This window comes from Heloderma suspectum, chromosome 2 (genome assembly GCF_057233095.1).
Source record: "Heloderma suspectum isolate Gila_16-S chromosome 2, 16-S_ref, whole genome shotgun sequence".
Classification (NCBI taxonomy): domain Eukaryota; kingdom Metazoa; phylum Chordata; class Lepidosauria; order Squamata; family Helodermatidae; genus Heloderma; species Heloderma suspectum.
The window spans coordinates 165,480,924-165,508,305 of record NC_139459.1 but is presented as its reverse complement, the minus strand read 5'-3'; the positions used below and the strand labels follow the sequence as shown (position 1 = coordinate 165,508,305).

General features: G+C 46.4%; 1 protein-coding gene across 1 annotated transcript in view; it reads right to left on the bottom strand.

Moving 5' to 3' along the window:
* The window catches only part of SH2D3A (SH2 domain containing 3A), a 30,936-nt gene extending 8,316 nt beyond the window's left edge, over nt 1–22,620 (bottom strand). The window contains exons 1-7 of the mRNA XM_084835719.1: nt 22,209–22,620; nt 12,498–12,626; nt 11,254–11,678; nt 10,256–10,353; nt 4,050–4,612; nt 2,495–2,610; nt 612–783 (exon numbers count right to left, since the gene is read on the bottom strand). Coding sequence (XP_084691845.1) covers nt 612–783; nt 2,495–2,610; nt 4,050–4,612; nt 10,256–10,353; nt 11,254–11,678; nt 12,498–12,605 — 1,482 coding nt within the window. The 5' untranslated portion in view covers nt 12,606–12,626; nt 22,209–22,620. The remainder of the gene's footprint in view (nt 1–611; nt 784–2,494; nt 2,611–4,049; nt 4,613–10,255; nt 10,354–11,253; nt 11,679–12,497; nt 12,627–22,208) is intronic.
* Nucleotides 22,621–27,382: the final 4,762 nt, after the last annotated feature.

Here is a 27,382-nt window from a genome sequence, read left to right as displayed (position 1 = left end):
CTGACCAGCATGCACTCTATCACAGAAAGAACTGAGTGGATGGTCTGGTAAGATACTTGGGGAAAGGTGGAATACAAATCTTTAAAATCAGGGGTGGGGAACCTGAGACCATGGACAGGTCTTTGGGGGCTTGAAAGCCTGTAGAAAACACCATGTGCAATGCCCTGAGCACTCTGGAACAATGTGCATAGGCACGCCTCTTAGCATCAACAAGGCTTGCAAAGAAATTCCACATGACCCCACTGCAATTAATAGGGATTCTGCAGCAGGAATTCACAATACACCACATCTCTACTCCACAATGAAGTCTAGAAACTTGATACTTATTTTTCGGATGAAAGTGGAATCAGGCAGAAATGACTACAACTGAAATCCATTCCACCCATCTAACAGAAAGTCAAGGCCCCGCAACACAGAAATGTGTGAACAGGGCTAGCTTTGTAGATGCACCACCCTCCTCCATTAAATAATTCCTTTTGGGCAAGCAGTTGCATTACATCCATGACTTTTCATATTCTTCTGCACACATCCTGCGGTCAGAACACCAGCAGGTGCCGTGTGGTTCACTCCACAGCAATGCACTCTTCCTTCCTCCCACAGCCATCCCTCACCTGTGGCAGCTGCAGGGCTTTCATCACAGCAGAGAAGGCAAAGAGGTCTCCCACTGACCTCCACAGTTCCACAGCCAGCTGGATGATCTTGTGCAGGGTGGCTGCCCGCTCAGCTACTGCCCCTGTACAGCCCAGGATGTCCACTGCAATGCCCAGAGCTATGAGGTGGTGCCTAAGGGGTGACAAAGAAAACAGAATAAACTTGAGCCGACTGAGGCAGCTGCTGCTGCTAGTCTTGAGATAAACACATTCTTGCGGAACTTCTACCAGGGTGACCAGGCAAGGTTCTCGCCCAGAAGCAAAGACAGATGACAACCACACCACTCACAACACCAGCAAGAAAGCCTTTTGGAGGCGGCCCATGCAAACTCTTGCACGTCAAGTCAGCATGGGATCTCGTCTAACCCCACTGAAAGCTTTTTGCCCATCCCCTTCCCCCATCACCACCACAAGAGGGCGCTGTGCCACAGAGAATGGAGGTGATACTATTATACTACTGCACTAGTAGGGATGCATGAGAAATATGTTTCAGTTCATTTATGACCATGGATTTACCCCGTTTGCACCTCCTGAATGCAAACGCAATACATTCCTGGGCTTGCAGTGCTGGGGGGCGGGAATGCATTAAAAAAATGCATATGTTAGAAAAATATGCGCAAAAAAATTGTGCTTCTTACAAAGTGCAAACACACACTTTAATCAATGGGAGAAGATTGCATACTTTTGAATGCACACCCAAGTACTTCACAATTTTCACACCAAAAAAAAGAAAAAGCTTTTCTTTTTTGACAGGCAAAAGTCAGCCCAAGCTTCGAGGTGGAACTCAGAGAACCCCAAGGAGCTTGAGTTTTGCTGATTTCCACATCCTATGCAGGAAGAATAAGAAAAAGTGTAAATTTCAAGACATTACCTTCTCAAGGAAAATTTATTCCCATAAATTCAGGCAATTATATTCTAAAATTTGGCCATAAAGTTCCTATTACATGCCAGTAATACAACACTTTGAAACTTATACCATCTTTGAGTGTTCAAAGTGCTTCACACTTACACTATACTATGTTAAAACAACCCTGCAAGGTAGGCAAATAGCAGTATCCCAACATTGTAGATGTGTGGGAGACAGAGTGGCTTCACCCAGTGAACTGATGGAAATGGTGAGATGTGTGAATTGGAGAGATCCCAATTCCTTGGTTTCTTAGCAGCTGCCCTACACTAGATCAAAAAGGTCTGGCATAAAGTAAACAAACTCAAAAGCACAGCAGTAATTTTGGGGTGGCAAGCGCTGAAACCTCTATGACAAAAGCTCTAATTTAAACACCATGCCTAGAGTTTTCCACCACAAAAACTGCAACTCCCAAGTCTTTTGCATTCTGAATGAACAGATTTTAGTCTCCGGGAATGTGCAGATTTTCAGTTTAGTGTCCAGCGCTAACATGAAATCTGACATGATGTGTAGAGGAGTATGCTGCTGCCAAGATGATTAAGACAAGCAGTTACTAAGTGTTCATCTACCATAGTGACATGTGGCGGCCACTCGTTGGGGCAAAGGAGCACACTTGCTGCAGGTAAGTTACCATTTGGTAAACCACCGTTTGCATTCATCTCAAAGCCTACAAAACCTGCAGCCAACACAAGTGTCTTTTTTAAGGGCCTTGAAAACACATGTCCTGAAGAAATTCTGCTTTGCCTCCCCACAAATCCTTTAGCAAAATTCACAGTTTCCTTGTCGACACACCCAAGAGGCAGTTTCATCTGTCACCAGCAACTAAATCCTGGGGATGTGACCATGCTGGAACTGTTGCCCTCCCCTTCTGCAGGATCCGCTCCACTGCCTGCTGCCCATCAACCCCCTCCCCATTTACCACACCCAGAGAAGTCAGTACCTTTCCAGCAAGTCTTTCCGCAACTGGTGCCCCTGAGGTAGAGTTATAAGTTCCAGGCCTGAGTTCACGCCCATTGCCTGCTGCTGCTCCTTGGATACCCCAGTGATCCTGGCAGCCTGAGGAATAGAGATGGACATTGGGAGGAACTGTAGGAGTTGGAGACAGCAGACCCCTACCCTCCCATCCCATCCCCCAGGGTAGTTTCCCTCGTGGGCTGCACCCTCCCCACTTGAGAACAAAATCTGCTATCTAGAACTAGAGGTCAGGCTTGCTACAGAGCAAACTTGTTCAAGTGGTCACCCAAAAACCAAACATAAATAATGCTGTAGGAATCACCACCATATTCTGATTCTAACATGTCAGAACTTGCCTTGCACTATTAGAACAAGGAAGAATTAAACTAAATAAGCACGATTTATTTGGATATTGCAAGATATTAAATGCATTTTCTCCCATTTGAACAGAACTAGCTGACCACGTGGTCTGCAATGCCCTTTTTCCCTGGGACCTCCCACACACCCACCCACACAATTCTAACATCATGCTCTCTGATGCCTTCATGCGGCTTTTAAAACCCCTCATAACAGGTGCCCTGCTTCAAATCAAACTGCATGGGCAAGAATAAGCAAGAGACCTGAAGGGAGAAGAGTATCAGCGCCAAAATTTCCTGCTTCAAGATTTATTTATTTTAAAAGAAAATGTATACCCCACACTATCAGCTTAACTCTCAGGGGGCTTATATCCTATTCCTCTGTATATCCAAAATGTGCATCACTTAAACATAGGTTAGCTATCTGTAACCAGGGCAAATCTCACCTTTCATTAAGTAGGGGAAGCAGACCACTTCAGGTAGTGGAGTTTTGGTATCATTAGACGCCAGCAAATTGTCCATTATTCTGTTTGTTGTCTTTTTACTCCCAGTGGGGAGGAGGAGCACCAAAATGCCTTGAGCTTTCTCTGCCTTAAGCAGCCCACGCATACAATCAGGTTGGATAATAAGTGTGTTCCAGAGGGGTATTTGGTGTCAATCCATTGTAGCAAAAAGAGAAACGTGAGGCACGTTAAGGACTAACAAAGGGACTTTTGTGGATAGCAGAATAACTTTGTCTGATGTATGATGATCTAGCTCATCCACAAAAGCACTTGCCACAGTTGATCTGTGTCTTTATACAGAGATTTGCGTGGCACATTAAAAGAATGAACACTGTCCATTGTATGCTTATGGGTGGAAGAGGAATTCCATTACTCCGCATTACCATTTGTGCGTAAGCAAACTATTGGGCTAGTCTCCCAGAGTCTCCTAGACTGAGCCCCCAACGCGAGAAGGGAATTTTTCCCACCTCCCATCCCATTAGCCTGTGCGATGGTGCAGAAGGCATCAGAAATCAGAGTTCAGGTCCCATCTCAGCTGAGAGCTCTCAGGACAGATTTGGACAATATCAATCACCTGTAAAATGGGGGCAAAAGCAAGCTGCCTCACTGGGGGCAGGTGGATGTCACAAGGACGAATGTCATTATGAAAAGCCGCTTCCCGCCAGCCCCCAACTGCCCTCACCTGGCAGTCCATCTGCAGAATGTGGAGGGCTGTTGTCTGGCAGTCGTGCTGTGCAAAGATGTCCTTGAGGCGCTTGAGGGTGCTGGGCTCCAGGGGCTTGTTGCCTGGGGCCAAGAGCAGCGAGTGGAAGTGGCAAGGCTGGAAGGAGGAGGCCGTCTCCAGCCGAGGCTGCTCAAAGCCTGGATTCTCCTCGGCACCCCCCAAGTGGGGCAGGGAAGAAGGTGCCACCTCACAGTCCAGGAACCCAAAGGCAGTCTCTGTGATGTGGGCCCGACCACGCCACCTCTCCTCCGTCCGCAGACGCTCCACATGGCTTCGTGGGCCTTCAGGGGCCTTGGGAACCAGTTCGCAGTAGTCGCTCACCAGCATGGATGGGGCCCTCAGAGGCTTGGGTGGAGCTTTGGAATGGAGCCGGCCCTCAGAGCCACTCAATGCCAGACTTCCCAGAGGGTGAGGCAGTGGGGCATTCTGCCGTAGGACAGGGTCACTGCCTGTGCGGAAGGCAGGAGACAAGGGAGGGAGGTGACTCCGGTCTTGGGTTCCAGGGGAGGTTTCTGGGCTACCTGTGGCCAAAAGAAAGAATGGGAGCTAGTTTGGGCAGCGGCAGGGATTCTCCAACCCCAACCCCTATTAAGTCCCGCCCAGGCAGGTAATCAAAACAAACTTATTAGTCCTAGCAAATCCCAAATATTAAAACCAAAACAGATAATTTTGCAACAAAAATTGCTAATATTACATACATAATATTATTTGTATGTGTATTTGTATTATTTGTAAAATGCATGCAATTTCTGGGGCTCTGCAGTGTGGCTGTGGTTGTTTTCAAACTACTGTAAACCTAGTCAAACTAAGACGGTGGCGCCAGCAAATTCAGTCATGCAGCCCTGGAGCTCTGCTCAGTACCATTGCCAGGCCACCCTGCCAGGCCCAGCCATGGACAGACAGGTGGCCAGCCTACAGCAGGAAGAGTGGCGGTAGCAGCCACTGCCACCCAACAACACAAGCAGCAGCAGCAATCTGGTGGTAGAGGCAGTGACTCAGTATTAACGTCATGGCCACACAGGGTTAAAAGAAACACTAGGTGGCTGTGACCAAGCGGAAGCGAGTGTGAAGGCTCCCGGCTGCCCACCCCCTCCCTTTAAGCTAAACAACCCAGGGATGCTCCACCCTTGGGGGTTGTTGTCCGATTCTGAAATTGTCGGTTGTTGGAGGAGGAACAATGCAGACTTGTAACCCAAGAACAAACTGTTCAGCTCAGTGGGATTGGGCAGGCAGCTGGAAGCCAGGGTGTTCACTGGCCCCCACTCATTCACGGCTACCCCGGGCTTGTTTAAACCATGGATCACTGCCTTGTTGTGCCGAAGGGGCTTGCGTAACTCAGTGAAGCCATGAGCTATGCCGTGCAGGGCCACCCAAGACGGACAGGTCATGGCAGAGAGTTCTGTCAAAATGTGGTCCACTGGAGAAGGAAATGGCAACCCACTCCAGTATTCTTGCCAAGAAAACCCCATGGAACGTATCACAAGGCTAAAAGATATGACGCCAGAAGATGAGCCCCTCAGGTCGGAAGGTGTCCAATATACTACTGGGGAAGAGCAGAGGGAATTTCCAAGTAGTGCCAGAAAGAGTGAAGCGGCTGGGACAAAGCCGAAAGGACACTCAGCTGTGGATGTGTCTGGTGGTGAAAAGAAAGTCCGATGCTGTAAAGAACAATATTGTTTAGGAACCTGGAATGTAAGATCAATGAATCAAGATAAGCTGGAGGTGGTCAAACATGAGACTTGACCATGGCAAGATTGAACATCGACATCTTGGGAATCAGCGAACTAAAATGGACAGGCATGGGCAAATTTAATTCAGGTGACCATTATATCTACTACTGTGGGCAAGAATCCCTTAGAAGGAATGGAGTAGCACTCATAGTCAACAAAAGGGTGGGAAAAGCAGTACTGGGGTACAATCTCAAAAACGATAGAATGATCTCAGTACGAATCCAAGGCAAACCATTCAACATCACAGTAATTCAAGTCTATGCCCCAACCACTGAGGCCAAAGAAGCTGAGGTTGATCGGTTCTATGAAGACCTACAACATCTTCTAGAACTAACACCAAAAAAAGGTGTCCTCTTCATCATAGGGGATTGGAATGCTAAAGTAGGAAGTCAAGAAATCACCAGGATAACAGGCAAGCATGGCCTTGGTGTTCAAAATGAAGCAGGACAAAGGCTAACAGAGTTCTGTCGCGCTGATCATAGCAAACACTCTTTTCCAACAGCACAAGAGGCGACTCTACACATGGACATCACCAGATGGTCAATATCAAAATCAGACTGATTATGTCCTTTGCAGCCAAAGATGGAGAAGCTCTATATAGTCAGTAAAAACAAGACCTGAAGCTGACTGTGGCTCAGATCATGAGCTTCTTGTTACAAAATTTCGGCTTAAATTGAAGAACGTAGGGAAAACCACTAAACCATTCAGGTATGACCTAAATCATATCCCTTATGAATATACAGTGGAGGTGAGGAATAGATTTAAGGGATTAGACCTGATAGACAGAGTGCCTGAGGAACTATGGACGGAGGTCCGTAACATTGTTCAGGAGGCAGCAACTCAATCCATCCCAAAGAAAAAGAAATGCAAGAAAGTGGCTGTCTGATGAGGCTTTACAAGTAGCTGAGGAAAGAAGGGAAGCGAAAAGCAAGGGAGAAAGGGGAAGATATATCCAACTGAATGCAGAGTTCCAGAGAATAGCAAGGAGAGACAAGAAGGCCTTCTTAAATGAACAATGCAAAGAAATCGAGGAAAACAACAGAATGGGAAAGACTAGAGAACTTTTCAAGAAAATCGGAGATCTCAAGGGAACATTTTGTGCAAAGACGGGCATGATAAAGGACAAAGAAGGCAGGGACCTAACAGAAGCAGATGAGATTAAGAAGGGGTGGAAAGAATACACAGAAGAACTATACAGGAAAGATCTGAATGTCCCTGATAGCCATGAGAGTGCGCTCACTGAACTTGAGCCGGACATCTAGAGAGTGAAGTCAAGTGGGCCTTAGGAAGCATTACTAACAACAAAGCTAGCGGAGATGACAGTATTCCAGCTGAGCTATTTAAAATCCTAAAAGATGATGCTGTTAAAGTGCTGCACTCAATATGCCAACAAATTTGGAACACTCAGCCGTGGCCACAAGACTGGAAAAGGTCAGTTTACATTCCAATTCCAAAGAAGGGCAATGCCAAAGAGTGTTCGAACTACTGTACAATTGCGCTCATTTCACATGCCAGCAAGGTTATGCTCAAAATCACAAGCTAGGCTTCAGCAGCATGTGAGCCGAGAACTACCGGAAGTACAGGCGGGGTTTCGAAGAGGCAGTGGAACTAGAGATCAAATCGCCAACATTCGCTGGATCATGGAGGAAGCAAGAGAATTCCAGAAAACCATCTATTTCTGCTTCATTGACTACGCTAAAGCCTTTGATTGTGTGGATCACAACAAACTCTGGCAAATTCTTAAAGAGATGGGAGTACCAGACCACCTTACCTGTCTCCTGAGAAACCTGTACGAGGCTCAAGAAGCAACAGTACGAACCAGACATGGAACAACCGATTGGTTCAAAATTGGGAAAGGAGTATGACAAGGCTGCATATTGTCGCCCTGCTTATTTAACTTATATGCAGAGTACATCATGAGAAACGCCGGGTTGGATGACTCACAGGTCAGAATTAAGATTGCCGGGAGAATTATCAACAACCTCAGATACGCAGATGATACCACCCTAATGGCAGAAAGCGAAGAGGATCTAAATAGCCTCTTGTTGAGGGTGAAAGTGGAGAGTGCAAAAGCTGGTTTGAAACTCAACATTAAACAAACGAAGATCATGGCATCTGGCCCCATCACTTTCCTGGCATATGGAAGGGGAAGAAATGGAAGCAGTGACAGATTTTACTTTCTTGGGCTCCAAGATCACCGCAGACGGTGACTGTAGCCATGAAATTAAAAGACGCTTGCTCCTTGGGAGGAAAGCTATGGCAAACCTAGACAGCACAGTAAGAAGCAGAGACATCACCTTGCCGACAAAGGTCCGCATAATCAAAGCTATGGTTTTCCCAGTAGTAACGTATGGCTGTGAGAGCTGGACTATAAGGAAGGCCGAGCGCCGATGAACTGATGCATTCGAATTGTGGTGCTGGAGAAGACTCTTACGAGTCCCCTGGACTGCAAGGAGGTCAACTCAGTCAGTCCTAAAGGAAATCAACCCTGACTGCTCATTGGAAGGACAGATACTGAAGCTGAAGCTCAAATATTTTGGCCACCTAATGCGAAGAGAAAACTCCCTGGAAAAACCCTGATGCTGGGAAAGATTGAAGGCAAAAGGAGAAGGGGGCGGCAGAGGATGTGATGGCTATATAGTATCACCAATGCAATGGATATGAACTTGAGCACGCTCCGGGAGAGAGCGCAGGACAGGAAGGCCTGGCGTGCTATGGTCCATGAGGTCACGAAGAGTTGGACATGACTTAACGACTGAACAACAACAAGCCGTGACATGCAAACTGAGCCAATGGTCCTGCTGGACCCTCAAAACCCAACATTTGCCCAAGTATCCCACATGCTGGCACCAGGCTTGGGCAACACACAAGGACCTGGTTCACACAACACGACAGCCCACCATGATTTAAGTTATCCGCGGGGGCTGTTGCATCATGCTGGGTGCTGGTGGGTGCCCAGCTTACCGTGGCTTGTCATATCATGCGAACCAGGCAGCAGACATTGTTTAAGATTTAGTTAACTCTCAAATTACCCTGTCTGGGTTCACACAACACAAGTCACAGCAACGGCTGGCCAGGGCTTGTATGTTCAAAATGGCAACCAGCACACACTGCTGCACCCCGGGGGTTAATTAACCCATGGTGGTTTGCCATGATGTGCAATCTGACCCAAAGACTGGGTTCACACAACACTATAACACTCATGGTTGAGTATAGGTTGAATGTGGGTTGTCACTTGAACCGTGGATTGGTGTCAAACCATAGGTTGTTAAACTGTAGGTTAACCACAAACAACTCACAAACCATGGGTTCTCCTCATGGGTTGTTCATGGTTAACAAACCATGGTTTGTCAGTGTGGCTGGGTTCAGTCAATCTATGTTTCAACAGCAACCCATGCTTCAACATGAACCCTGTCAACGGCAATTCAGACATTACACCAAACCACAGTTATGAACCCACTGTATGGTTTGAACTTTGAAACATAGAACCAAATAAACCATGGTTTAGCGCCAACTGTTTTTGTTGTCTGACTCCTTAGCGCATAACTTCACAAGTTCACTCCTGTCTCCATGAAGCATCAGCCATAACTGTGTTTTGTCAACCATTTGTGAACTCAGATGTAACCGCAAACCACTCTTAGCATCAACTGTGATTTGCAAACCAAGCTGCAAACTGTGGTTTGGTTTGACATTCTAACAAGGTTTGCAGGCTGACATAGGTTCAAAATGAAAAACATATCATGCCTTGGCATCATATTTAAATGCAGCCACCACATGTGAACATCCTGAGTCACTTGAAAGATCTCTTGCAAAATACGCAAAGTTCTAGGTCGGGGGCGTTGAACCTCCTTCAGCCAAAAAACCAAATTCCATTTCAGAGAAGCTCTCAGGTGCTGCATTCCAGCGGTGGGCAAGGCCAAAAGCAAAAGAGGCAGGGCCAAAATATAAAAAATACCAGCATATTTTAGCTCAAAGCTCTTTCTGCCAGCAATCAAATCTTAGGAGAGGCATTTCAACCTTTTAGAATGGGGAAAATATTTTCAAGAATGTGACAGGGACCAAATAGTTTTGCCTTCCCCAGCCCATTGAGCAATTCTGGTCATGCCAACTTCTGCACCTCTTGCTGTAACTCACAGACCATTCTTTTGCTCACAGTCCATTGTCTCCCTGCTTGATTTTGGGTACATATCAGGAGCAACTGGATGAAAGAATTACAGGAACAATGGGAATAGTTGCCTTAGAAAGCTGACAACCTCTTCTGCTTAGACGCTTTTAGGAAAACACAACAGCTCGGATCTTTTAAGTCTAGCAACAACAACTGCATTACAGATAGAAGAGAAGCTCAACTCCTACCAGTTCCCTCCCACCATTACAGACGAAAACCACCTTGTGCCAACCTGCCCATTCTGAATCTACTCTCCCCGCCACTCTTACCTGTCAGTAAACTGCTGTCGGATTGGGCTCCGTGCAAGGAAGGTCTCTGGCCCACCTGGTCTAGGCTACTGGGGTCACTTCCACTTCGATCTTTTGTTCTGAGACGGGGGGAACAGAGAGACAAAGAACTGACTGACCCATTCCAGCCCACAAACTCTCTTGTTTTAGAAAAGCTAGTTGAAGTTGGGGACCCCCACAGCAGCTAGATCACCCCTAAACTCACATGCAAACCTCTTGCTAATGAGGGTTCAAGAGCCACAGCACCAGGAAGGACTGTTCACGTTTCTCCCAAAGTGGGGCAGAAGGGTGGGGGAGGAGGGCGCACACGCGCCCAGGTCTCCTTGAAGGCTCATTCATGCTGTAACACCCAGCCAGGCTTTGGCACATCTGAATGAGGCTAGCGAATGGCCCACTTACACACGGGTCTGAACGACCTCAGTGGTACTTGCTTCCAAGGTGGTTTGCTTTAAATCCACAGCTTAGGAAAGACATGTCATATCCACCACCATGACTTTGCCCCAGCCACAAGCCCTGCTTCCAGTTTCCAATGTGGTGCCAACACCTCTCTTCGCACCCACCAGGCTCCCTGCCCTTCCTTTTATTTTATTTCTTAAGATTATTTTTTTTAATTTAAATGGGGCTTGCTGCCTTTCAGCACCATCCTTATTTGAGTTCAAAAGACAACTTTTGTGTTTTGGAGCTCATCCCCCACTTCAGCCTTGTACTTAGTTTCTTGGACAAGTTACTTTTCTTTAGTTGCCTTCTGTGAAACAAAAGTTCAGTGACCAGCCATGCCCCTCATGCCAGCCATTTTACAAACGGGCAAGGCCCTCCATGGCAGCCACTTTATGAATGAGCAAGGCCCTCCATGGCAGCCATTTTGTGAGAGCATCCATTACATTCTCAAAATGTCAGATGTGACCACCGACCCAAAAAGTTTGGGGGCCTCCACCCTAGCTGCTAGCCCTCCTGTGGCTACACCAAGATTGTTCTCTCACCGGAGCAAGTTCCCGTCTCCCATTTCCTCTCCAGCTGTGGCTGCACGGAAGCTGAACCGTCGAAGGAGCACCGCATCCTCCTTGGATGCTCCAGGGGGTTGGCCAGTGTCACCATAGTGTTCCTTCAGCCAGCGGAGTGGCACACTTCTGTTGACTGGCTGGGACACCACAGCTCCCGAGTCGTCCGAGATGGCTTTCCGGTTGCCCACATAGAAGCGCACCAGGGCGGGCACATTGTCAAATCGCTCCTGCTCAAATTGGAACAGGGTGCGGGAATAGCCCATTCGGGGGCGGAGTACCACTCGGATGATCTTGAAGTGCAGGGCCTGGCCCGCCCAACAGCATGTCAGGACGTAGTCCCCAGGGCTGGACCGCGAGTCACGGATCAGAAAGTCTCCATCATCCCGCAGCAGGGACTCTGCCTCCTAAGGCCAGGCGGGGGAAGGAAGAGGGAAGGACTTTATTTGCGTAGGTGTAGGAGCAAGATGGAAAGGCTCTAGCAGGTTAATGAACAGCAATCCCCAACCTGGAGCACTCCAGATATGTTGGACTACAACTCACACAGCATCCACCAGCCAGCATCCAACACATCTGGATGGCACCAGGTTCGGGAAGGCTGATCTAAGGAGTCAGTGGAAGGATACTGGGAGTCACTTTGCATCACCACTTCCCCAGACACAGCACAGAACTTTTGTACCTTTCACAGCGACAACATCCTCCCATCTGTGCCAACTGCAACAATTTCTCCTGCCAATATGATAGGAACAAGCTGCACCCATCAAAACTCCGTACATTTGAAAGTGCAGCCCGCTCCCTCTATAGTTCTTCCCCCCTCCCCATATCCCACTAGCCAGTGTGACTAAACAGTTCCTCTTGCCAGGGCTTCTGAAAGTGGCGGAAAGCATTAAGACAGCCCTACAGAGGACAGATTCATGTTGGGTAGGGAAGGCACTACAAATGTCACCGCTGATGAGGCTCCCACCCACTTGGAGCAAGTCAGAGTGATTCTAGCAGTTTTCTACAACTCAGAGTAGCCTTCCCTAACCTGGTGCTCTCCAGATGTTTTGGACTTCAGTTCCCATCAGCCTCAAATTGCATGGTGATGATCAGGAATGCTGGGAGTGGTAGACCAAACATCTGGAGAGCATACCAGGTTGGGGAAGTCTGACTTGGAGAATAAACAAGCCTTGGAAAACATAAATAACATTTATGTTCCCCTTCCCACACCCTCTGTGGGCTCTTACCTGCCGTGGCAGACAGCCATGGTACCAGGCGTGGCTGCGCAACTGCTCCGTGCCAAGTTTCAGCTCCTCCTCCAGCTCCTTCCTGAGTTTCTCGCTGGCCAATTTCATGTTCTTCTGGGATCACGCCTCCTGGGGAAATCAAGACCGATCACGAGTCACTGGCAGAACTGTGGCTCTGTGACTTCTCTAGACTCCCTGGCAAACATCAAAGAACCCTCCTAGCATGCTTGTTTTCATTTGGAAAAAAAACAAGCAGAGGAATGGAGAAGTAGGAACGTGAAGGTCTGGGGGGGAAATCCCAGAAAAAAATGGGAGTAAAATTGGAGATGTTTTTAAAGAAATGTTGATTCCCAGGGATTTTTGGAAAATTTCAGAAAAAAGGTTTCCCCCCTCTTTCCCATCCCCCCACCACAAATACATGTTTTTCCCCAAGCCTTCACATCTCTAGGGAGAAAGTATAAAGCAAGCAAGGTACACAAAACACAACACAGCTCCCTAGAAATAGCTGCCTATATGAATATATTGCCGCACAGTGTGAATGTGCTGATGCCAGTGTGATGTAGTTGTTAAAATGTCAGACTAGGGCTGGGGAGACCCAGGTTCAAATCCCTGCTCAGCCATGAAGTTCAGCAGGCAGCTCTCTGTCAGCCACTCTCAGTCTAACCTACCTCAAAGGGTTGTTATGAGTTTGGGCAGGGGCGAGAATTATGTTTGCTGCCTTGAGCTCCTTGCAGAAAAGGTAGGATATTTTTAAAAATGCAAATGTAAATGCACAAACAGGCACTTCAAAGAAATATTATACAGACCTGTGACTGCAGCACATCATAAACATGACTGTATTAAATTCAAAAGACCAGTAACTGCAATCATACAAAACCCATGCTATATACAAAATTAGATCACGTGACACAGGTTACCAATAATTCTATGCTCAACAATCTAGTGCGAAAGAATTGTACGCATTCCATTCCATATATATATGCAAGGCTGACAAAAGAGTGAAGGTGTTGGAGCAATATATATTTCACTGCGTATAGAGCGGCTTTCCCCAACATAGCACCCTCCAGATGTTTTGGACTACAACTCCCACCATCCCTGACCATTGGCCAGGATGGCTGAGGCTGATGGGAGTTCAAAACTTCCAGAGGGCACCATGTTGGGGAAGGTTTCTAGAAATAGATACTCCTAAAATCCTGACCCTGATGAAAATCCCATTGTTCGGTCAATTAAAATGCCAAAGAACCGAGGATGGGAGTTGGTTAACATGCCCAGTCAAGGCCAACATTCATAGGAATAGAGCCAAACCACTTCCAGAGTTGTAGCTCATGTTTAACATTTGCAAGTCCCAGTCAGAAATTATTGAGAAGAGCATTTATGCCCCAAGAAGTCCACACTACGTCAGTTCAAGGTCTACAAATGGCAGCCTCTTGTGGTTGGCCTCCCATGCCATTCATCACAGCCACCCTCTTCATAGGCTGCGGTCTACACTCTACCTGCACCCCTTTCGGTGGGTCCAACACCTATTTCCTCGCTCCATTCCAGCTGCTGGCATATACCAAACGTATATACCCTCAGAATCCCACCCATATCACAGAGGACACTGTGGCGCAAAACCTGGATCACACGCAGTGTACGTAGTCAGCGTTGTGCCCCCGGCACTCTCATCAGTGTTGCAAGCGATCAAAGACGTGAACTGCCCTGATTGCAACGGTGCAGCTGCTCAGGTTGGCTAAATGTCTACAGCCGGCCCTGCAGGAACATGATAACAGTGGCGGCAACTTGCAACTATGACAGTTGTTCGCCTGGGATGATGTTAACCATTAACAGGAGAGGGTGAGAAATAGAAGCTCTATAGCTTTAAAAAAACATGCTCCAGGCGGGTGAAGAAACACAAGCCAAAAGGTATGCTACGAATCCTCTGGCCAAACAAGCCAGTCAACATTTCTCAGGTAAACCTGTCTCCCATCTTAAAGCTGCACTACTATCATCATGCCATTGTTCATAGGAAGCTAAAAAGTTGGTCAGTTCTGACCAGAAAGTCAAATTGTTAAAGCAACCTGAGTGTGCATGACTTCAAAAATCCTCAAAACATTTCCACTCAAAATGACATTCTTCGCTGGGTGGCATTTTTAGTCAACAATCTTTTATTTTGATCAGGAGGCATTCTTCCCCTCCCCCTTCCCATGGAAGCAAAAGTGGTGGCAAAATCAGGTCCTGTCCCACCCCCCAAACCAATTAAATTAACTCCATAGTATCCACACTCTCATTACCTCAATTTATCCTCAGATTATTTATGTGAAGTAGATTAGGCCAAAAGATTGAGGGACCCTCAGTGAGCTTTGTGGCTAAGAGGGGATTTGAAACCAAACACGCTCAGTCAAAATCCAACACTTTATCCCCTAGCTTCGATGGCTTTAAAGGGGGATTAGACAAATCCACACAGGACAGGCTAGTAGTCATGATGGCTAAATGGCTACTATGGCTGTATGACTACTAGTCATGATGGCTAAATGGAACTTCCATGTTCAGAGGCAGTATTTTCACTGAATATTAGTTGCTGTGAAAGGGTTACCCTACTTGTAGGATTTCCAGAGGCATGTGGTTAGCTACTGTTAGAAACTGGATACTGGACTAGATGGGGCCTTTGATTTGATCCAGCAGGGCCTTTCTTAAATTTCATACTGGCGGATTACTGAAGCAATTTATATAACCCATGAATAAGAAAACCGACATTTGCCTATCCCTTAATTGCAGATCATTAAGATCTTTTAGAAAGACAAACAAACAGAATAATTTCTGTTATAACATACTTTTTCAAACGGGGTCCCCAACGCAGTGCCTATGGGCACCTCCAATGGCACCTGTAAAGGGATACCCAACATAGTGCCTGCGGGCACCCAATTTTTTTGATCTGTTTTTTAATATGCATACAGAGTTATGTATGAAATGCATACAACTTCCTAGCAATTATACATAGGCCTCAACAAAAGCAGGCCAGATATCCAAATAAGTATCCATTTGAAGGTGGCATCTATATACCACCCATTCAAATATTGAAAGTGTTGTAAAGTCCTCAGTCCATTGGAGTATAGTTTATCAGTTTATCATTCCAATGCTGTGGTAACAGTCTTTCAGCTGTCAAAAGGGTGCAGAGAATCCATTTACACTGACCATTTGTTAATTTCCATAAAGCAGGTAAATAATTTAAAAGAGCAGGTACATCAGTGAATATGAAAGTCTGTTCCAGGACAACATTTATCTGTGTAATGACTTCTCCCACAAAAAAAGCAACTACTGGACATTGCCAAAACAGATGTTTAAAAGGAGCATTAGCTGTACTGCACCACCAGCAATTAGCTGAATTAGAAAATGCCTTATTAAAGAGATGTTATAGTATCCAACAGACACAAACCAAAAGTTTTGGCTGCGTTAAGATTCAGCCTAAAATCCACAGACGTGACAGGTACACACCAAAGTGGCGTCCGCTGATTAGTATTTCGTGGGGGTGCCCGTGGCAGTTTCTCAAATTCCCAAATGTGCTCAAGGGCCCAAAAAGGTTGGGTACTCCTGTTTTAAAACAGCAGAACATTCTAGCATGGACAGCTTCATGCTTGAATGTTATAAGAATTTCCCAAAATATCAGCACATCCGACTATCCTATCTGACAGGATCAATTAAGAGGGTTAGGTTCTCATTTTCGCTACACACAGAACACAAGACAGGGCCTCCCTTTCATCACTATATCAACTAATTTAACTGCTAAATCAAAAGTCAAGCGTATTTACTTCTATACTTGCCTAGAGACTAAAACCAATTGTATTAATCCAGATCTATATGGCTTCAGGTCTAAATATCATTAAGCTAACCATGTCAGCTGCACAACAGACCTTATCCAAGCAGCCAAGGTCTCCAACCTCTCACAGGCAATACCATAAGACCATCTTCAGAATCATCAAGGCAAATTACTCCTGGGCATAATCACCTCTCAGACCCTGTTCATGTACAGCAATCTTCCCTATCCCGGTGCCCTGTAGATATGTTGGGCATGTCCTATCATCCCCAGCCAGCATGGGATGGGATGGTAAGAGTTGTAGTTCAACACAACTGGAGGGTAGCAGGTTGGAGAAGGTTGGTCTGCAGAGAGACGTTCCCATTATTGTATGCTCCAACACTGGAACTCCTGGCAACTGCTCTCAGGGACAGTCTAAATACAGAAGGATGGACAGCATAAAATGAGGGTGTATGCAGACAATATAGTATTCAGACTTCTACCTGAAATTACAAAGATTGGGGGCTATTTCTAGCTATAAAGCCAATTGAAACACCTCCAAAATACTTAAAGTTGCTGTCTCTAGCCTATTCCCATGGACTCTCAGAAACTATTGCTCATTCGGTCAAAGAAATGCATTTCATGGTTCTCTAGAAAAGCATTTCTTGGTATCAATGGGCTACACGGAATTCTTGTTGTTCCACATTAGCCATTTAAAGAACCCCCTTTCTAAAGCCTCTTCACAAAAATGGCAAACCCTGTTGATAACATTCGTTTAGATATGTAATCACCCTAGGATAAAATAATAATGTATCACAGAGGCCACTGAGTGAATTTGGAGAGACAGCCTTTAATCTAGAACGATATTATGATGTTTATTTCCTTGATCCCAATCTAAAATATGAAACATGAAACAATAAGGCTTATACCACTGGATGTTTTCATCTGGCATCCACAAAAGGAGGGACTTTTAAAAGCATCAGCAATAAAGGAATTAGGCCTGGACCTTATCTCCTCTGTAGTTTATTCTATTTATATCAATATATATGAAAGACAGAAAGACTAACAACAAAGTATTCAAAAATGTATGTTAAGCTAAACATTTCAGCTTCCACCATCCTCATATTGTTATTGATATGGTTCAATATCAATAACAATACGAATTGTTATTCATATTGAATTCAACAACCCATGGGTTAAATAAACCATGGATTAGCATTATGTGAGAAGCTGGTCATTGTTTCACATATGTATTATAAAAAAACTATTAAAATCAACTTGATAGAAAGCAGAAAAAAGGGACAATTCACAACTTCTTTTAAGATCAGGATTATTCCCTTACATGGCAGTTGTATCTTATTCAGCAGAATGGGAATCCCCAGAAGGGATCCCAAAAAGAAATGGGGTAATCAAAAAAGGTGTTTTATTCCACAAAAATAAACAATTCCAACATGTTTCAAACCACATTTTTCATACTCCAAAAAAGAGGGCAGTATTGCCAATTCCCACCTCTTCCTGATGATACTCAACCCCAATGTATTCATCCTGCCCAAACACTGATCTTCAGAGAAAAACTGTGGGAGAAGTCAAACCAGAAGCCAGCAAGGTTTTTTTTGTCCTGTGGAATGAGCCCAGTTCTCTCTTCCTGCCTTCACATCAAATTTTGTCTTCAGTTTTATTTCAAGCAGGTTGAAATAAAGCAGACTGTCCAATAAGCAAGCTGTCCACTTTTTTAAAAAAGTGTTTAACATGCTGCTTGCACGTACATATATGTACATTCAGCTCCATTAAAGGAAATTATCAGATTCATTTTTCAGATTTCTTTATTTATCCCTCCAAAGAGAGGGGGCAGGTGGGTTCATGATGTCACAAGACCCCAGCTAGTCAGCACAGTACAGAGCTGGCTTCTGCTGCAAATTGACAGAACTGGGCTCAATCTTGGAGAGAAAATCTCACATCAGATGGCAACATGCCTTGGCTTTCCCATCGGCTGCAGAAGCCCAGACATATGCAACAGCTGGACCCATACTTTTGCCAGAACTGAATCCAGAAACCTCCCAACCGTTTTTCATACCTCCAGGGGAGGCTGGTGGCTCCGATGTCAGTGGGGCAGTAAATTCACTTTGGGTTTCAGCCAGAAGCCGGGAACGGATTGATTGCCCCACTGACATCAGAGCCAACAGCCTCCACTGCATACATCTCTGAGCAAATTACTCAGAAGATTTGCTGTGCCTTTCTTGGAGGGGGTAGGGGAGATTAAGCCTTAAAAATAAAGCAAATAAGCAACAGGTGTGACATACCTTCTGATGAAAAAACAACCAAAACCTCTCAGCAGCAGATATGTCCCCGAGTTTACAGGAACATGTATCGTTGTGCACAGAACAGGACGTCCGAGCCAGCCTCCAAACAGAGCTCCAGCAGGCACCTCTGATACTGCCTGCAGAAACATTTCCTTTTAAAGGGACAGGAACAGTGACGACACGATTCAGATGAAGCACACCGTCAGGGAGGAAATCGATGTCACAAAAGTGTGTCCAAAAAAAAGTGGAAGTCTCATCTGAACTCCAAGAACCCAAAGGGGAAACATTAGCACATTGGTTTAAAGATGTTTAAAAATAAACTGCAGGGCAGTGGTAAGATCCTGACTCAGTTTACAAACAGAATGAGAAAAAATAGGAAAACACTGGAGGCTTGCAGCGGAGAGACACACTGGGAAACGTGAATGATTTTGCTACAACTGTAATCCATGGCTGTAGGATCTTTCAGTCTAGTCTGATTCAGCACAAGCGGCCCCAGCCAAGCTAAATTCTCAGGTCTGAGGCATCATGTTGGAATGCTTGGGAAAGAATAAATGGATTAAATAGCCTTGCACAAAAAAAGGATTTTTTTTGTGGAGTGCCTCTGGCCTTTATTACAAGAGATGAGATAGAAACAATGGGTGTTTCTAGCTGTCCTAACCTGCTCTGACCTCAGAAGAAAGTCAGCCCCCTGTCCCTGTTAGGTAGGTGTGAATACAGGAAGCCCAAATTATGCCCCCCACACATACATTTACACACTGGCATGCACAAACACACACACATACAGAATCGACTTTGTTACTGCCAGGCTGTTGATACTATTCACCCTGGTAGCTCCACTAGCCGGAATCAACACACAGAGAAACGGATGAGCCAGACAATAGACAGGAAACACGCCCTCCACAATGGTGTTCCCTGCTCCAGCAGGGAACTTTGCTCATTGTTCCCAACACAGGAGCAACAACAGCAACAATTTTAGAAACAACAAGTGCTAGGAAGATGCTTGTGTAGACACAATCCTTAGCAGCAGCACCATTTAGGGAGTTCTGCCAGACACACACTTTCCCAAGGAGCACTTAAAAATCTTTGGTTATTTTGAAGTATTGCATATAATCACAACAAATGCTCTTAAAATACACTGGGTTCCTCACACACACACACAACTGAATATTGAATGTATCCAAGAGCCATTGGATATTGCTGGGAATATCTTCCTCCTCACCATCCTGAAAGAGACCCCCAGATCCTCAGACACTTAAAGCCGATGCACAACTTCACAGGGGCCACGGAAGGAGAGCCAGCCCCACCAATTTCAAAGGAGGGCAACAATTTTTCATCAACCGAGAATTATGCCCCATCATTTTCAACAGTGCTTGGTTCAAAGAGGATTTACACCTCTTTGAACCAAGGTGAACACTTTGGTTGAACACCGCAAGGAAGGAGAAATATCCTGTATGCAATCTGATACCCAGATACATCCCTGCCTGTGACTTTTGCTCTTACCACACCATCATGGAGCTCCAACACTCTTAGCCATCAAAGGCCTCCCGTTCCCTCAAAACACTCCACCCGTTCTCCCTTGCTTCCTCTGATGCCTCCCAGAACCCCTGCATGATGCAGCCACCACTTACACTTTGTCCAAAACTTCCTCAGAATACACCTTCTCCATAAAGCTTTTGGCACAACCCCACAAGCCTTTGGCCATGCTCGCTGGGAATGATGGGAGTTGCAGTCCAAGACTTCTAGAGGACACCAGGTTGAGGAAGTCTGGGCAAGTCTCATACCTGTTGTAACTAAGCCTGCGTATCTGTAGCAGAAATAAGCACATATTCTTACGCTGATTTATGATTCACCTTATTTATGATTTCCCTGATTTTCTCCACTTCACTCCCCTTTCACCATTGTCTTCCCTGTCTTGAATTTTAGACTGTAATCTCCTTGGAGAAAGGGTAGCATGTACATGGACAGGACTACATAATTATGACCACGGATGATGATGAAGAAGATGATGATGATGATAACAACAACAACAAAAATAAATTATCCAGAACGCTGCTGGCTCAATTCAGGAAACTGTAGGCATAAGCATTGAAAAAGCTAGTCACAAGACCACATATCAGACACGGTATTTTGGGGTGGGATGGGAAGGACATTTTCTAGCATCGCCATGAATAACTTTTAGAACCTGATGAGGCAACTGCAAGAAAACCAAAGGCACTTCTATTTGGTTATGAACTCAGTCCTTCTAGGGCTAAACCCAGACACCGCACTGAGTGTGGCGGGCTGAGTAAACTTCCTGACACACACCCTGTCACTTCACCGATCTGAATCAGCTACCCACTGACACATTACCCAGATTGCACTCTCAGCTTCCTCCAAGCCACTCCAAATTCAGAGACAAGTGTCGTGCATTCAAGGTCTAATTGGTTCCTAGAAGGAAAGGAGCCACCCAAGACTAAAAGCCTGCCTGGAAGTCGTACTTTCAGACCTGGCAATGCCTTTGCTCCCAGGTGCAGCCACACAGCAAGCTGCAGTTCCTTGGCGATGAGGGGGTGGTATTTTTACACATGCCCAGCGGTGCTCACTCTATGATCGTTTCATAGGTAGCAGAGCCGAGTCCCTGGCATTAAAAAAAAAAAAAAGGCTGCAGGGATTAAGCCCCACAACACCCAGCTCCTCAAACCAGAATCTTAACTCTGACTTGCAGATAGTTTAATTAATAAAGTGCTTCCAAGGAGCTCAATGCAGCACGTATGACCCCCCCCCCACACACACACACACATTTTATCCTCACAAAAAACCTGTGAGGTAGATAGGCCAAGAGCAAGTGTCTGGTCGAAGGTGGCAGTCAGCTTCATGGCTGGGTGGGGATTTGAGGCAGGGTCTTCCCAGTCCTAACATCTAACTACTACCCCAACTTTCCTCAGCCTGGTGCCGTCCAGGTATTTTGGATTACAATTCCCAACATTCTTGACCACGGGCCATGCTGGCTGTGGCTGGTGGGAACTGAAATCCCAAACGTCTGGAGGGCAACAGGTTGGAGAAGGAAGCATCATGTACACTGATAGCACTAGATAAATAATATTTCCCTAAAGCCCAGGAAGAGTGTTTTCAAATTTGGACAAGATTGGTGTATCCATCATATTCACTCAGGCTCAGAATATTAAGTGTGCTGTTAGGGTTTATTCCTGTTGCGCTTTTATATTGTAGCTTTAAGCTTTCATATTTTATATTGTTTTATGCTGTACTTTGTGGTTTTACTTTTGTGAACCGCCCAGAGAGCTTCGGCTACGGGGCGGTACAGAAAAGAAAGGAAATAAACAAACAAGTTCAGGCTAGAACCCTGCACGCATTTACATGGGCAGAAGCTCCACTGCCACCGTACGGCTTGCTTCCGAACCCGGCTATCAGGTGCTGAGAGCTCGACGCGCGCTAACAAAAAGGGGCCAGATGCTGTTCCCATAGTTGGGCCTTCAAGACCGGGCTTGATGCCGCAGCTCCACTGGCAGCAGATCGCCGACCTAGGTGAGCAGAATGCGAAGACTCCGGCATTTGCTAGCCAGTGTTCTTCCAAGTTGGCCATTTTGAAACAGCGGGAGCTTCGGCGAGCTATACAACTTCCGCGAACAACAACTAGGAGCGTACCTTGTTTCAGCGAGTGAGGCGGCTCCGGCAGGGAGGCCGTTGAGGCGGGCGGGCCGGTTCCCGGGCAAACCTGGAGAGGCGGGGGCGGAGAAGGGGCGCCTGCCGCGGGCAATCCCCGCCCCGAGCGGGAGAGCCGAGCTGGAAGGCCCTCCACCGCGGGAGCCCCGCATTCCCGGTCGACGTTCTCCCGGCCGGCCGTGGTCTTCTCCGGGCCGAAGACAGTCCCGACGGCAACTCTCCGCCGGGCCAGCGCGTCGCGGTCGATTTCGCCCGCCGGCCCCACGCGGACGGCGCCCGGGCCGGAGTGGGACTTCCCCGGGCGAGCTGGCGCGTCTGCCTCGCCCCCTCCCTCCTCTCCACCTGCAGCCGCAGCAGGTCTGCGCCACTCAGGATTCTCGGCCCTCCCCGTCTCGCCCATGCCTGCGCTCCCCGCCCCGGCGGCTCCTCCCCGCGCCGGGCTGCGGCTCACCGGCAAGGCAAGCGCGGGCCGCGGCGCTCGAGGCAGGCGGGCGGGCGGGCAGGGAGAGGAAGGAGCGGGAAGCTCGTCAAGTTCAGGGCGCGGAGCCCGCAACTCTTTCCGACCGCAGGGCGACCGCATATCCCAACCCTGCAAAATGCGGGCCCGTTTCGATTTATTTTATTTATTTTTGGCCGCCTTTCTCTCCAGTTCCAGCGTTTTTCCACCCGGGTTAAGCATTCACGTAATTATCTGCAGGATTTATATACCGCTCTCTAAGAAGATTCCCGAGCGGCGAGCAATTTAAAATGAGAGAAAAAGCATCAGAACACAGAAGTAGAAATCTTTAAAATCAATACGTGCCCGGTCAGTCAGGGAACGCTAAGGGTACAATCCTATGCATGTTTAGACGGCGGGACTCCCAACATTCAGCCGGAGAAAGCTGGGAATTGTCGGATTTTTTTTCCTGTTTAAACATGCATAGGATTACACCCTAAGTAAGAACTCCTCCCTGACTCCACAAAAATTGACAACCTTCCACCTTGGCTGTTTGCTTTTATTAATCATTAATTAGTACATATTTTTGCTTTCACTACATTAAATAACCACGTGGTGGTGGTTTTAGGAAGAAAGTAAAACAAAGATCCATGAAATCAAAAAGGAATCCTCATGATTTCATATTTTTAAAAGGGAGACCCCCCAAACCACCAGCATATCAGAGATCACATCTGCCCCCAAGGATGTGGACAAGGTGCTTGTTTTAAGTTAGCCCAAGCACCTTTGCTCTGCGTGGCTCATGACATCCCGAAGGGAGGGGATGACTGGATCATTTCGAGAGCTTATCAGTTCTTCCCTCCTGGTCAGGGTGGTGAGACCACTTCTGAAATAAACATCCTTGGATTCAGCAGATCTGAATAATTATAGGCCAGTAGCTAACATCCTTTTCCTGGGCAAGGTGCTTGAGAGGGTGGCAGCAGATCAAATCCCATCACTTGTGGATTAAGTTGATTTTCTAGATCCACATTCAGTTTTAGGCCTGATTTCAGCACAGATAATGCAGTGGTCACCCTGAGCTTTGCTGAGAGAGACAAGGAGGATGCAGCCCAGTTGATTCTCCTGGATCTCACAGTGGCTTGTGATACCATCAGCCATGGCATCCTTCAGGACAGGAGTTGCGTGTGGGTGGTACAGCTTCGCAATAGTTCCATTCATACTTGGATGGCCAGTTACAGAAGGTGGTGCTAAACTCCATACCATGCTTTGGGGCCCAACAAGGTTCCATCTTGTCCCACATGCTATTTAACGCCCACACTGAAACTGCTGAGGGAGGTCATTAGGAGACTAAGGGCGCAATCCTATGCATGTTTAGACAGAGAAAGGGCTTACAAGTCCCAGCATTCCCCAGCTAGCCATTCCCCAGCTAGCCATTCCCCAGTCCAAACAGGCATAGGAGTGTACCCTTAGAGTGCAGCATCATTGGTATGCTGATGCCACATAACTCCATCTCTTTCTCACCTGATCCCAGTCAGGAAGTGGATGTGCTTAATCAATGTCAGGGTTGTCCCTGAGTGCAGCGATTGGCAGAGTAGCTCGGAGTCTGAAGAGGAACTGCAAAACGTGGGGGACGAAATTTCCCAGGCCTGGACAGAGATGGATAGGCCTACTCCTCAAGCTTCAAAGGCACAGCTGGATGGAGAGGTCCCTCCTCCCATCCCTGTGAGAGATAGTGAACAGGGGGAAGGGGTGCTGGCAGAGCCTGAATTCTTAAGACGTTAGACACAGATGCAGAGACAAGAGAGAAATGGCAGGGGCAGAGTTTAGGCAATCTGCCCAATTGGCCCGGACGGAACAGCTACGCTTAGAGTCCTCGTGAGATAGAGGCAGATTCCCCCCACCCCTTAAGTTAGGACAGCAAGCTCACCTGTTCCGCAGACGGTGGGCAACTTCCTTAGTTTTCCTTTGAACTCCCTGAAGGTATTTCCTTTGTAGACTGTGGGTCACTGACAATTAGCATCTGATGACCCATTGAATTAAGTGGATTAAAAGCCTTGGAATTGAAGTCTCTTGTCTGTGTTTTGATTTGGCTTTTGAAGTTTTACAGCAGGGGCAAAGGGAAACGTGACAATCAGTGCCTGGCCAGGGTAATGGACATAATGAAGGCCAATAAACTGAAGCTCAATCCGGACAAGGCAGAGGTACAGCTGGTGGGTTCTTGACTCTCCAGGTGTGTGGTGTGCTAACTGTCTAGGAAGGAGTTGCAGTCCCCAAATACTGGGATCAAGTCCATAGCTTGGGGGTGTTTCTAGACCCAACTTTGTCACTAGAGGTACAAGTGTCTTCTGAGGCTCAAGCACCTTCTACCACCTTGGGCTGATACAGCAGCTACAACTCTGCCTGTATAGTGACATCCTTGCTTCAACGATTCATGCTCTGGTAATCCTGCAATATATTGTATGTAGAGCTGCTCTTGAATACAATTCAGAAACTTCAGTTAGTATAAAATATGGCAGCTAGGGTACTGGCTGGAACTGGGCATTCCACACCCAATTCAAGATTCCCACATAAAAATCTGGAACATCCATGAGGATCTGGAACTTGGACCCAAACTTTTCACCATAGTTGCACCATGAAGTTCTGAATCAGTGCTTTCTATGGTTCAGTCCCTGGACACAGACATGATCTATAATTTGATGGTGATTTCAGAGGCATCCCCATAAAAATCCAGGGGAATCATGAGTATCCATGCCTCAGATCCATGTTTTGCGGCATGACAGCGCCACAGATCTGTGGATCCATGATTTTCATTACGAAGTCCATGGACACAGAAATGATCTGTGATTTGCTGGTTATTTTGGTGGCACCTTCTGTTAAAAAAAATCCATAGGATCTATGCCATCTTGAATCCTTTTTTTCCCATTGCCATCCTGGATCTGAGAAATGTAGGATCCATGCCACTGACATGGATTTGCTTTGTGATTCAGCTATGATTTTGGATGCACTACATATAAAATCCAGGATCCATGCTTCACATATATAGTTCACACAATTTGAGGAGAAGCAGCAGATCTGGGATTCTTAGTGTGTACACTTGGAGTTCTGTGCTTTGATGGGGGTGGGTGGGCGGGGGGGCCAATGTAAAAATACAGAGGGTCCGTATTGAATTGTGCGTCTTATCCATGGTTTTATAACATCACGGTGCTATGAAGCACCAAATCTATGTTATTTGTCACTCATTCCCTGGGCATGGATGTGTTCTGCAATATGAAGGTGTTTGGGGGGCTTTTCCCTGTAAAAATGATGAGGATCCCTGCGAAGGATCCCTGTTTTTGCACCGTGGCTGTGCCCACAAGTGGCGCATCCGTGAGTTTTCTGGTTCAGTCGGTGGAGGCAGATGTGCTCTGTCATATGATGGTGGTTTTGTGGGTCTCCCCTTTAAAAATCATATGAAATAAAAAGGATTCCTTTTTGATTTCATGGATCCTTGTTTTACCAATCCCATTGTTTTACTTTGTGGCAGGGCAGGGAGAGTGGGTTGGGGTTCTGTAAGATTTTTGTTGGTGTTCCTCAACAAGAATATGAAAGGGTTGAAAACCACTGCTCTAGATGCAAAAGAGGGCTCCAATTTAAGACAAGTATTACCATTAATACTTGTGCAGAATAGGGAATTTCAGCTGGTACAGCTTTTTTCCCCACTGCCTGAAAAGCTGTACTTGCCAAAATTCCCTCTTTTGCACAAGTATTAATGCAATGTAAGCCATGTACTCCTTGGCATCTGGTATCTCTCTTCTCATTCCATTTTTCCAAAAGCTTTAAAAATGGTGATAATGCCACTTGTGCGAGCCACTTTAGGTAAGGATGTGACCCACGCTTGTTCATCCCAGCCTACCAGTTGAAGATCAGTGGGATTGGGTTAAGGTATGTGGGGGTGGGGTGGAATTGTAAGTAAATCAGGGCCGTATGCTCTAACTTGCCCCTATTCATAGGAGTAGACCCTCATTTCCATTACCTGTCCCTGGTAGCCCACCATCCCAATTTTGCCTTGGGGATCACTTCTAAAAGCTTTGTTAGTGTGTACAGGTGATCTTTCAGTTCCCTTTGGTCCCTTAAACCTTGAAGGGTGACACATACTTGCCTGTTTATACAGTACACCTTGCACGTAAAAAGGCCAGTGAGTTCCTTCCTCCATGCCCCAAATCTCGTGACTGAGAAACATGCAGAGCAATCCCAAACACGCTTATTCAGAAATAACTCCAGTTTAATTCAGTGGAACGTACTCCCTAGCAAATGAACTTCAGACTCCAGCCTAAAAAATGGCTTTTACAATTGCACCCAATGCTAACAGTGCTAACTGTGCATTTTTCTACTGTGCATTTTTTTCCCTTACCAGTAAAAACCACAGGCCACTGAGGTTCATAGCATTCAGTCACCTGAAATGAATGAAAATACATTTTTAAGCCAGGACGATCCATAATACTGCTAGCTTTGAACTTTTTAGGTTTTGTATCCAATTTTGCTTTTGCCTGTCCCTGTAAAAGGGAATATTCTATAGTCTACGTTCCTAAAACTTATGGAAATATTAAAATTTTGACCAGCTTCCCATCTTACATGGAGGTGACGTGTTCCCTAGCTGTCCAAAGCCACGTTCAGCTCAAACTGGTCACTACCTGCCCAACAGTGGGGCTAGAAACCCAGCAATATGCCTTAATCAACTGAAGAT